The sequence below is a fragment of the Numida meleagris genome, chromosome 1 (genome assembly GCF_002078875.1).
Source record: "Numida meleagris isolate 19003 breed g44 Domestic line chromosome 1, NumMel1.0, whole genome shotgun sequence".
In the NCBI taxonomy this organism is placed as follows: domain Eukaryota; kingdom Metazoa; phylum Chordata; class Aves; order Galliformes; family Numididae; genus Numida; species Numida meleagris.
The window spans coordinates 124,189,398-124,202,648 of NC_034409.1; the positions used below are offsets into that span (position 1 = coordinate 124,189,398).

The window sequence follows — 13,251 nt, forward strand, 5'->3', positions numbered from 1 at the left end:
ATGTGTGACTGGTCTCGTCTGCTTGTGACATCCGGTGGTGTGGATAGCCAGCAGTAAGGCAAATATCTGTACTGTGTAAGCAGACTGTTAATTTATACCTCTCTCACCTTCTCCCTCTCCTCTTGGCCACAGAATTGTGAGGTCACCCACTGACAGAACGATAAGGTCATTAGAGATACCAAGACTCAAGTGTGGGAGACTCCAATGACTGTCTGATTAAGCCCATCAGCATTAGCAGTTCCCAGCTGCTGTGTCGCTAGGATGTGGTGACCTCTGTCTTTGAACGGGGAAACATGAAAATGCATGGAGCACTGTCTGGTGCTATAAAGTCAGACAGCTCCAAGCCCTAAGTGGGACTTAGGCTGGAACTGGAACCAGAAAGCAAAACCTATGCTGTCTGATAGCCGAGGATGCCTCCACTGGTATCTTACTCCAAGGACTGAAAGACTTTATGATCTTCTATGTAAAGTCTCTAGGTTATGATTATATTGCATGCTTATTGATGAGAATTTGACTGGACCTGAAAAGGTCCACGTAACTCAAAATTTTAAGAAATCTGTGCAAATATAAGCTGTGCTAAGAGCTACAAATTATATATAATAACCTACACTGTTAATTATTTTATGCAGTGATAAATCTCTAATTATAACCGCAGCCCTGTGACCAGCCCTCAGTCTAAGAATCCGTAAAGAACCTGCTGGTCCTCCGTATCGTCAGGTCACAATTGATTAGTTTTTTTGAGATCTCCCTGACTTGAAGACTTGAATTTGTATTGGCATTTAGTATTTAGTTGCTGCTGTGTGCTTATGAGAGGGGTGTACAGATTTTTCTTTGTTCAGTCAAAAAGATTGCATGTCCTTATCTGTTACACTTCTACAAAAACTGTGTCTCTTCCAGTAGTAGTCTTCTCAGATTCTGACTGGAGATTATGCAGTGTGTGTGTGAGGGTTGTTGTAACTTCTTCTTCCCAGATTTCATTTTTTATTTCTGTGCTGTAGTGGCCCATGTCTGTCTGAGCAAGTAAAATATGGAAAGGGAAGAAAAGAAGGCTTTCTGATAATCGGCTTATTTAAGCATTTATGTTGCTTTAAGCACATGAGTGAGCGAAACTCACATTTAAATTAAATATATTTAGTGATCATTTCTGTATTGACCAGAGTTTGTCTTTTTTGCTTTAGCTATTATTTTGCTTGGCCTCAAGAGAACTAAGTTCTAACACAATACATGTAGCATAATATTTAACTATTTTAATAGATTTGACGCAAAGTTGTTCATAAGTGCTCTTTGGTTTGCAAACTTCAGCATTATCTAACACTCTTTGGTCAGTAATCTAGACATTATTAAGCATTTATTTAAGAAGAAAAGATTATGTTCTCAAGTATAACATGTGATATTTAAATGCAGGAGGCTATTAAATTGAGTAGCTATACAGTTGACTCATTCACTTTCCAACAGATTATTGAAATGATTATACAGATAGTTGGAGAACATGATTTTTTTCTCCTAGGTTTTTAATTCCTTGTTTTATTTCTGCTTAGTTTGCTATGTATTGCTTAATAAGATCAGGATTAATTTTCAGTTTCAATTTTCAAGTTAACGTCAACAGTTGAATCTGAGATGTACAAGAAAAATCAATGCATCAGAGAAATAGAAGGAACAAACCGTGAAAACTGAAGCATCTTGTTCTTAACTCACCTTCTCAGCTTGCTGAGAGTACTGCCTGTCAGTGTAAAGCAAGCAAAGTTTGTTTTTTTTCTTCCTGGTGCTATCCAGCTTATCACTTTTTAATACCAAATCACTTGTGCTTCTTCTGATTCAGAATGATAGTGTGATACATTTAATATGTGTTTTATGACTTTCTGGGTTACTCCTAACATTTTCCCATTAAGTATAGTTGTTTGAGAAGCACTTGTAAGCAGTTGTACGTGAGCTGTTATTATTTTTCTCTCATATTTGTGCAAAGAAGTTTTGTAAATGGTTTGCTACCCTGTTAAACAGCGCAGACAGGTGCCCTGGTTCTCTAGCTCAGCATCTCTTCTGGTTGCTGAAGGGAAAGACGAAGGGGATTGTTCTGACAGGCAGCAGAGCGTGTCTTCTGCACTGTTGTGCGGTCACACAATGATATAAGTGCTGTGATGTTTCTCATTTGATTTCAGATCAGAACCATCTGCTGATCTCAGGACAAGCAGATTACTAAGTTAAGCAGTAAGCATTTATCAGACTGCAGAGGAAGGTCTCTGGGTATACTGTAGCTGTAGGCTCTACTTTTCTTTCTTCGGTCTGTCTTTTTCATAGTATCTTTGTTAAGTCTTACAATTTAAATGCTGTTGCTTACATACTAAATATTCAGAAAGAAAGGCAAGGTGCTCGTGAATAATTTCAGTATTTTATTTTCCTATAAAAATATTTTTTGCGCAGCGAAAGGTATGGTGACAAGAGAAGTCCCTGATCTCTCTAAACAAATTTCCTAAATGCAGCTGCTTTCTTTCATTACTTTTGTCTTTCATTGCTAAAGTGATGATAATAAGCAGATCTTTAGAGGTACAGAAGGCAAAAAAAAAATGCATGGGAAGGAAATAAAAGGATGGTTAACAGCAGTAGCTTTGTTTCAAAGGAGACAACTCAAAAAGATAAACAGTCTAGTAGAAATACCACTGTTTTGGTATCTTTGCAGAAATGAAATCAAGAGTTGAAAGGACTTTTCTTCCTCCATTTGGTGTTAAATTAAACGTTATTGACCTTCTTCTTCAATGATTTATCTTACGGAGAAGACAGGAAGGATTGCTTGCTGATGATTTAAAAAAAAAAAAGAAAAGAAAAGAAAAAGAGTGTTGAAACTATAAACACCTTTCACTGTCAAGATTCAGCCTGAAGTTTACTCTTGCCAGAAACCCCCTGGATATCCAAGAAATCCAAGTAGGTGTGTTCTGCTTGAATAATCACATGTAAATGCAGAGGTGCCAGCAGCACTATAATAATGACTGTAGTGTCTTTTGAAAGCACTCTGAAGCTTCCGTTCAAAGACACTCTTAAATAATTAAATTTTTTTTCCCAATTTACATGGAATATGTAATGACATCCCTGAGTACCAGATTTCCTTCTTTTCTTTCTCATTCAAGGAATGAATACAGTATTTTAATTAAGTCACTGCTTGCTAACCTGTAATGTAAAGTGCCAGTGGAAAAGAAAGTTGATGGAAGAACAGGTCCACATAGTTCTTTGTTTTCTGACAACTGGAAAGACCTACATATCTCTGAGGTGATCTTAGAAGTCTGACTTCACCTTGGTGAGCAAAGGGAGGCAATATGCTTTCTTATTCCTGGAAGATTGCTATATCGTTTAACACTATCTTGTCTGTTATGACTGGCTGGTCAACTGACTGCATGTATTTGTAATCTGTTGTTATTATTTTTTTTATTTTTGGCAGATACCGAACGTCTATATACAACAGTGTTTGAAGAGATATGTGGGCGTTTTGGAAAGACCTATACCTGGGACATAAAGTCATTGGTCATGGGTAAAAAAGCACTAGAAGGGGCAGAGATTATTCGAGATGTTCTAGATCTTCCTATAACTAAAGAAGAGTTATTACATGAAAGTAAAGTGAAGCAGGAGAAGATATTCCATACAGCTGAACTGATGCCAGGTATGCTTCTCTTCAGTATTTATAAACTGCTTATGGAATTAGGTAAATGCTAACCGAAGTTGAATTTTTTAATCTGATGTCAATAAAAGTTTATCTTAGAGACTCGTTTTCATCTCTCTTGCTTTAGCAATTTTTATTCAAATCCATTACTTACATGTTAAAGATATTCTATCTGTTAAAAGTACTGATTTTTTTTTTTGCTTATTTACTTGAACAGCTGCTTTTTATGTGTTTTAAAGAACGGAAGAAAAAAGCAATGTAAATATGCACAAATTTGGTTTTGTAAACCAGGAATTCTTTAGAATAGTTGCTGGCAACTGTGTAACACAGTCATTTTTCTCTGGTCCAACTTTAAGCACAAATATGCATTTTGGTGCACAGGCAAATATATTTGTCCATGTTTTTTTTAAGGTTGGATTCATGTTTCCTAATTTGAACATTTAAGCTTAAGCATGACATGTGAGCCAGCTGTGTAACAAAGGAGAGGGAGGGTTTCTCAGGTTATCCTAAGACAGATAAGTTTAGCCCCTCTATGAAACATAAAGCAGCCGCCTTGATATGTATGTGAAAATGAGTCTCATTTATGATATAAACTCATACATTATATTCCATTACATTTACATGTGAAATGCTTAGAGAAGAAAATAAAGTCCTGGAGCAAATATCAATGATAGTATTCTAATTTGTAGATCATTTTTTTATACCTAGTCTCATAAGGCATTAAGAGGTTAAGTGTTAAAAATATGTGATATGTTAAGACCAAATAAAAAGAAGCAAAAAGAAAAGATGTAATTTGCTTAGGTAACTTTAAATACTTGATTCTCTTGTGCAGCCAACTTACCTACATGTCTCTCTGATCTTTTTTTATATGCGGGATTTTTGAAATTTTGCCTTTCTTGCGTATAGATCCACCTAAGACTGTAGGCCTTGTTAAACTCGCTAGGAAAACAAAAAAGATGGAGGGATTTGTTTTCCATTTTTTACGTGAAACTTCTGGGACTAACTTAGCAGATCTCTTGCAAGATGAAGAAAACACTTTAGTTTGGGTTTGGAAAGTGTCGCATAGACAGATTAGTGGTGGATGTGTTAGAAATCATGGAGAACAGTCACTTTAATGGAGCAGCACATGTAGTAGATGCCACTGAGTAAATAGCCTGTATTTGCCTGAGATAATATCAGTGAACTAGTTTGAACAAAGATGTAGAGAGGTGATGGAATAAATTAGCCAAAGGAAACATTAAGTTTTGTGCTGTTTCCGATTTCAAAAAATGAGTTCTGGGCTTACTTGACTATTATGGATGAATCAAGCAAAATTCTTACTGGGACAAACATAAACATTTTTATCATAGCCAGAATTTTTCAAGTGAACTCTTTCAGTTCAAGTATATATATGGAATAATTTTCTTCAGACAATTCTCTAAAGCAGAATTAATGTGAACTTAAATACTTGATGCTTTATGCCATTGTGAGGATCAAATGCAGCCTTGGTGACTAAAGTAATGGGATTTGTACTTCGTAGCAGTATATGAGATACAAGCTGAACTGCCATGAATTTTAAGAAAACCAGGTTGACGTCAGATATTAATCTAGAAATAAATTGTACCAGCGACTTGTTTTTTATTTTATTTAAAGACTAACTTGTGCTTCATTCTGACAGCCAGAATTTTTTAATTGATACCTTTCTCATGTACTTTTATATCTTCTGAGAACATTGTTTAATATATGCCTTGTAGATTTATTCTGCCGCTTGTTAATATTCTTTCATTAAGAATGAACATCATGTAGGTGTTGTATAAGATGTAAGGCAGTGGTGACATTTTAGGTTTACAATGTTCTCTGACTAAGCTAGTGTTTCAGACTGTTATAGGTAAATACAGGAAAGTGAAAGTTAATTGTCATGATATTTAATAGAGGTGTAAGGTGATTCTGACATGATGAGTCTCTATCTGGTCAACTTTTGACAGCTAATAGGCAGGTCAGGTTCTAGTTTCAATCTATTTTGACAATTTTTCTGAGAAATAAGATTTGAATTTTGATATTACTTTTCCAGTAAGTATTGGAGAGTTTTTAATTGTTATTTTTCATTCTGAAAGAATCTTAGGGTAAGCTAGTTTTAATTTAGTGCAGGAAAGAATTAAGACAGAGCTGACAAAATGCCAGCTACTTGTGCTGCTTATCTAAATGCTGCTGTCAGAGTGCTGACATTGTTATCTGCAAGAGTAAAATAGTAAGGTTTCTGTTTCTGTAAATGCAGTATTGTATTGCTGTTAAACAAATCATCAGGAGTGACAAATGTAACAAAAGAAAAATATGTACATTTGCATATACGTGTCATATATAGGTATACTGGGGCTTAACATAAACCCAGAATATATGCACAGCCAGAAAAATCTAACTCCAAGTTATGCAGCTGTCGGTAGGTACTATTATCATGTCAAAGTTAAGAAATTAATGCCATTCTTTCACACCTGTCTCCATTTTTTGGTTCAGCATCAATACAAAGCACAGATGCTTGAGGATTGTGTGGTGGTGTGCTTTTTTTTTTTTTCAGAAATTTTCCCCTCCTGGGTCACCTTTGTAATAGATGGGGTTTTTTCCTTTGTAGTTCCTTTTCAGCCAGTGCAGAATGTGAAGTGGAAACCATCGTCCTGTTCAATTATGATTGACTGTCTCTTGTAGGCTGGAGGAGGTATTTTCAAAGCATATTTTTTGTACTGAATAAAGTGAGTCAGAAATTACTAGAAGAGAAGTAGTACAAGTTCCAATGAGAACTTATTCTAGAGCTGTATGTCTTTTTTTTTTTTAATCTTAACAATTCTATTCAACCAGCATTCTAGTTTAGTTTGCTTAGCTATTGTTTCCTTGATTAGCATCTGTGCCCTTAACAGTTAAACAGACTTTCTACCATGTTTTCTTTTTTTGCTATTATTGTTTTAATGGTAAGAAACTCTGAGTCCATGCTGGATTCAGTGAGCCTGTAACTCCAAGAGATCAATCAGTTAACTACTGCACATTGGGAACAATCATGTCTGTTTAGCTGATTTCAAACATTTGGCCTTTGCAGTAAGTCCTGAAGAGCTGCAACCCTAGAATGTTTTTACCAGGTAGTCATAAATACAGTTGAAAAAGGTTTTGAAGTATGTAAAATTTAGCAGTTATATATTTTTTCCATGGCCTTACCTGTGTCAGAATGTCTATACTATGACAAAATTATTGGTTTGGTGTACAAGGAGACCCTATGCCACAAGAAGAGTCTTTGGTGCTCTTTAGAGAGAAATAAGATGAGAAGATAGAATTCTTCATTAATTGCCAATTATTTTTCCAAGTTGAGGAGTAGGTTATTAGTTTCCATCTCTACTTCTGAAACTCAGTGAAAAGATAATGTACCATTACAAATAGCTTTTTTTAAAAAATGATATCTCCGAACAAAAAAAGAAACAGGTGGATATGAGAGAGATATTTCCACAGTCTCACGAGATTCATGGCAATTACACCAAGTATTGGATAGCCCCACCTCCATCACTCTAGCAGCAATGCTGAATTCACCTGAGGATAGAGAATGTGCAGGTAATGAATAGCACTGTTCTGATGGGCTTGGAGCTGTTGTAGCACATAAAAATATTTTAAAATCAGTTTGTGACTTAGGTGAACAGACAGCTTCTTATTGTTCTCAGTAAGATTTATTTTCTCTTTAGGTGCTTTTTGTGTTTTGTTGCTGTTGAGATTTTTACTGTAAATTGCTTTTAAGATCTTAAAGGATTATTACTGAATTGGCTAAAAATCCAATCAACTTGACAAAGCCCTGAGTGGCAATGTTAGCTTTTCTTTGATTAAGAGTGATGAAATCTTGAAAAGCTTCAATTTGGATCTGATATTACATTTAACACAGTTACTGTACATGATTTTGAAAAAGAAGAGCAATCTTTCTAAACAGAAACTATATTTATTTTTAAGATTTCTGTTTGTTCACAGCTGGACATAAATCATACAAGACAAGCATAATATATGTACATAGTTAATTTAAACAACATGTGAACCACTTCTTCAGCCATTTTCTCAGAAGTAAATGTTTTCTTTCTAATGCCCACTGAAGCCTCACAGACTACTTCTGTGTATTAAGTTGTGGACTTGAGCATGGGTCTCTGAAATGCCTTGTTTTTTGTGACCCAGAGGTCAGGTGTCCTCTGCACTCATGCTGTTAGTGTGAGTAGAAAGCTATCTCGGGCACAGTGAATGAGGAGCAACACTGTGTGATATAGTTGAAGAGCTTCTTGGAGTGCTGAAAGTCAGCAAGAAGACAGTGAAGTTGTATTTGTGCTCATAATTTGCTGGCAAGTTATGTGAAGAAAGTGCATGGTGACCTGTATGTCTCTTCCAACAAAAATTTCAGTGCACAGGGCAAAAATCTGTTCAAGATTGTTCTCTGAAGAAACTCTGCAGCCATGTTGTTTCTTCCACAGAATATGCTACATCTCAGCTACAAGATTTTTCAAGCATAGTTATATTAGCATTGGCTACATAGTCTAGATAAACTCCAGAATTACAGGGGACTGCGTAGCAGTAAAACTGTTAATTGGATGTCATTAGTACATAGATGGCACACAACGATGGATGAGAGATAGGGTACATGGTTATGTTCATGAAAGAATTTGTCACTAACAATGCCGCTGTTTATTTGAGGCCTAATTTTGATGGTTAAGAGCTATCTTGTAAATTATACTATGTTAACTTCTTGTGGTGCTGTATATAGTGCATGCTTTTTGAAGGCCCCAGGGAGTTTCATTAATTTTGTAGAGGTTTTTTCTTGCATAGTTTGTTCATTTTTTTTAGAATTGAAGTAGACACCTAGAAAAGGCTGTGAGACTGTCTGTGTAGACCTGGGATTTTGTGAATCTGTTCCTACACTCTGTGCTTGCTGTGCACAAGCCAGCTGTGTTCCTGAAGCCACAACACTGCAGGATTTTGCCCATGCCAATAAGACCATTAAAAAGTGTGTTTTCAGGTTAGGATGCTGGCAGAATTTAGTATATGATTCTGTCTGGTGCTATAGTTACGCTTTCAAATGAATAGACTGTAGGCAAAAATATGATGAACAGAAATCATTCAACTGGTGAACAGAGGAAACAGATTAGGATTCAATGCTGAGGTAGCATAAATAATCCTCTTCCCTATCTCATACGTTTGTCCACTTTATGATGAATATCATTTTCTTTTCTATCTTGAGAAACATTCTTATAGTCTACTATAACATGCTCATACGTGCTTCACTTCATGAAAAGAGAAAAGTAAAATTCTAAAATTCTTTGTAAGACAGAAATTTGGTTGGAGACTTGTACCAGAAAAAGTATAGAACAGCTTTATATTATTTCCATATTTGTCTGGACGCATTTCAAAATAATTAGGTTTGAATCTGGAGCTCCAAGTAGCGATGCAAATTAAGGACAGTGATTTGTTCAGTGGTAGACACACACAGGAAAAGGGATGAGTAGACAATTTTGAAGTATATTGAAATGTAGCAAAGATTTATGTTTTGTTTATCATTTTGAAATATTTTTTATTAATCAGGGCTATCGTTTGCATAAAGTTAAGAGACAAATCAAAATTCCCTTTGTTTTTTTCGTCAAATTTAATTAGGTTTTGGGTGTTAGAAGTGTATCTTCATCTTTCACATCATAATGAATAATGCCATTTGAGTATAAAATGGGATAACTAAAAAGAGGTGAGCAGTGGGCTTCAGTAAGGCCTAAGACCCTCACAGAGAAACTACTGAAGTATGGGTTGCATGAACAGACAGTGAGGTGTATCAGAAAGGTTGGACAACCGAGCCCGGAGGGTAGTGGTCAGTGATGTGAAGACTAGTTGGAGGCCAGTAGTTAGCAAAGTACCACAGAGGTCAATAGTGGGTCCAGTCTTGCGTTAAAGATCTGGATGTTGGGATGGAGTGCATCTTCAGTAGATTTGCAGATGACACAAAACTGGGGAGACTGGTATTCTTGGCTGCAAATAAAGACAAAATATGGCCAGTAGGTCCAGAAAAGTGATTATTCTCCTCTGCTCAGCATTGGTGATGCTATTGTGTCAAGTTTTGAGGCCCCTAGTACAAGCGAGACATGGATGTACTGGGAAGAGTCTACCTCAGGGCCACCAAGATGAACAAGGGGCTGGACCACTTCCCTTTGAGGAGAGGCTGAGAGTTAGGGCTGTGTAGCCTGGAGAACAGAACGGGGGGGATCTAAGTTCCTGAACTTTTGCATTGCGTGTTTGTGTTGGTCACTGAAAAGGAAAGTGTGACAATTAGCCAAAGGGTTTTGTTGTTCAAAATAAGTCTTAAGTTTCTTAGTTGATCCAGTGTGTTAGTCACAGTGATTTCAACTGACTAAAAAAAATGAAGAGTGCTTTGTGATAGTTGTGGGGGAATATTGCTTCTTTTTTAAAAAAAAAAAATTATGTTGAAAAAAATGTGTAACAACTTGATGTACAAAAATGCTGATTGTTTCTTGAAAATGTATCTGTAGTCTCAAGGGTAATAACTTATTTCTGTTGGTTTAGGTTTTATTTGTATTTATTTTTCCCCCAAAGTTTCTAACTTTGTTGACATTTGTGATTAATCTGTTTTTAAATATGCTGATGTTTAAAGTTGATCCTTACATATCTGAATTTAGTGTACAATTCTTTTCACCTAGTTTTCTTTCCAATAGTCATCATTGTGTAACTATTACAATAGAAATATAGTAAGTTTCTGTGTCTCTTTTAAAACTTAATATTTAAAGGGATAGAAGAAGGAAATGTTATTTATCTTCTTATTTAAAATGAAAAGAGTATGTTTGGAAATAAATCATCACAATATGTTTGTTTCTGATCTTATTACTTGAAGAAGTTATGCTGTATGGCCTGGGTTTGTAATTGTGTATGTACCACATCAGGAAAGTCTTCTGTAACTCATCCTGAAAAAACAGAGAACCTTGTTTCTTTTGATCCAGTAGGAGGAGTAGAGGATGGTGCCAAGAAGCCTAGCAGATAGGTCTCTCTGTGGTGGATGGGTGTTGATACTGTGCATGTTAGCTACTAGTAAGTGAGTGCACAGGAGTTTTCACTATACTTACTCAGAGCCGTTGTATTTTTGATAGGTTGTTTTTGATGCAATTTCATTTGAAAATTCTTTGTAAGTATGGGGGAATTTAGCAAACAAGTGTATGTCAACTGAAGCTTCTTCCAGATCTTTAAATCAGTTCTCCATTTCCCTTTCTGTTGGCTTTCTCTGAAGAAGAAGAATAAAAAAAAAGCACAAGGAAGACAGTGAGAAAGATGTCTTCCTAATAAAGAACTATATGCAGAATTAATACAGTGATTGTATTGGTAATTCAATGTGGTGGAAAAATGCCTAGAGATATATTGGTGGGAATTGACTCAACCAAAAGTGGATTTTGTTGATGTATTTCTTTTACAAAGAAATAACAAACCTTGAGTGAAAATGTTTTTAATTCCTACTGTCTTCAACTTACCAAGTTATGCTAGCTATTCTCTCATATGCAATTCAATCTTTTTTCCCGCACAGCTAATTTTCCTACTCTCTCTATATTTTTTCTAATCTGTCGTGCTGTTTTTACACGTATTCAAGTAATCATTTTAAAATTATGTATTTTTATTAAAGTACATTTTCTGAGTAATGTAAATCTTTGCTCTCTGAAGGTGTTAGGTGCAGCTCTCTACATTCTAGCTCTCTTACAGGTAAAAAAGTCAAAAAGAGACAGTAAATACACATACATTTACACACTGAAATCATGATCTGTGCTGAGGGAATATAAGAGAGAACCTTGAATAAATAACCTTTCAGCAACAGTGCTTTTCTGTGGCTGGCTACCTCCAGTAGAAATAAACATACTCATGTAGAGTAAACATACACTGACAGATAAGTTGAAGCTTTGATGCAGCAGGGCTGAAGATAATTAGCAATCTGAAGAGAGGTATCATGTGTTCAGAATGCTGCTATGAAGAAATGTTGAGGCCTTTGCATAGGAAATTCAAAACTTGCGCGGAATAACAAGGCATGTTTCCTTCTTACACTGACTGCTGTGTTTTCACCATTCTTGGCATTAACAACTCCACAAGAAGATTGGAGCAGATTAAAATTTATATCTATTGTGGTCAAGGTGTTCATTACTCTGGGTTCACATCATCAATAGATAAAGCTCTGGTATTAACAGCTATGATTGACAGCTCCACTTTTCTGCCCAATTGCTTTATCTAGTAATTGTAAAAGAGAAACTAAGCACTCTTAGGGGCTGGTTTAAGCCAGTTGGATTCCTGCTTCAGAAATTAAAGACTATGCCAGTCAGTGAGCATATTTCTTTGGTATTTATTTATTTATTCTTTTTTCCAAGAACATAACTCTAGATATGATTGAAATAATAAATGTATATAAAGTTGAGGACATTGCTGAGTAAGCTTCTTATGGGCATATAAGTTCATTGAACTTAGTTTGGGCACGTTTTGAGAAAATCATCATTTGATGACAGAATCATTATATACTTAGAGGAATATTCCTTGATTTTTGCATGGAGCAGGAACATTTCCAGATATAACAAGAATTCTCTTTGCCACCAACCGATCGGAATAGGTTGTTAAATTCTGTTAGACAGCATTTTTGAAATATTGCTAAATATGTTGTAAATATGCAAAAATACTAATACATATGCAAATATGTCTATGTAAATATAGATTAAAATGTCTGTATGTATTTGTCTTGCAGGGGTCAATAAACTGATCCAACATTTACACAAACACAACATACCCATAGCTGTTGCCACTAGCTCAGCTGCAGTGACATTTCAGATGAAAACAGCCAGACACAAAGACTTCTTCAATCTTTTTCATCATATTGTGCTGGGAGATGACCCTGAGGTAAAGGGTGGCAAGCCACAGCCTGATGCATTTCTAGTTTGTGCAAAGAGATTTCACCCTCCTGCACCTCCAGAGAAGGTAAGGAGGGGAGGGAACAAATTACCTGAATAATTTCTTAATATTATAAATGTTTAGGTTAGGATTTAAAGCAAACATTTGAAAAATCAGCAATGTCTTTTTTTTTCCAGTGATGCTTATATTGTTTAAGTAAGAGGTTGTTGAGAAGTATCATTCCCCTTCACTGCATGTAATATTTGTAATGCAGATTATTCTGATTTACTGCATGGTACTGTGCATAGGAAAGTTCAATGATTTTCCTCTCTGTATAAATCTTCAAGTGTGCCTTCACTACTCAAAGTTTAGAAACAGTTATTTAAACATGGATCAGCTCACTTTTCACATCTTCCTGGCTGATTTACCTAAACATTGAAGATATTTCTTGATAAAGAGTAGTATATATTTTTTCTAATCCATCTCCTTCCTCTTGCATTCTAAGTCTCTGAGATCATATTTCTTGTTTTCTGATTTAAGACTGGTAAGTTTGAGCAATCTTTCTTTAGTAGCAATATTTAGTTTCTCCTTCATATATAGCTTCGCAAGCTTGATTCTGAAGTAGAAATCTGTAGGGAGAATATCTCAAAGACAAATTGATAGTGAGAGTATGTGTTCACTTTTATTTCAAATAAAATTGTCATTCTCCTGAA

General features: G+C 35.5%; 1 protein-coding gene across 1 annotated transcript in view; it reads left to right on the forward strand.

Annotated features, from left to right (window-relative positions):
• PUDP (pseudouridine 5'-phosphatase) overlaps window positions 1-13,251 on the forward strand; it is a 70,560-nt gene that overhangs the window by 24,376 nt on the left and 32,933 nt on the right. The window contains exons 2-3 of the mRNA XM_021411091.1: window positions 3,428-3,646; window positions 12,396-12,625. Of these exons, the coding sequence (XP_021266766.1) occupies window positions 3,428-3,646; window positions 12,396-12,625 (449 nt within the window). The remainder of the gene's footprint in view (window positions 1-3,427; window positions 3,647-12,395; window positions 12,626-13,251) is intronic.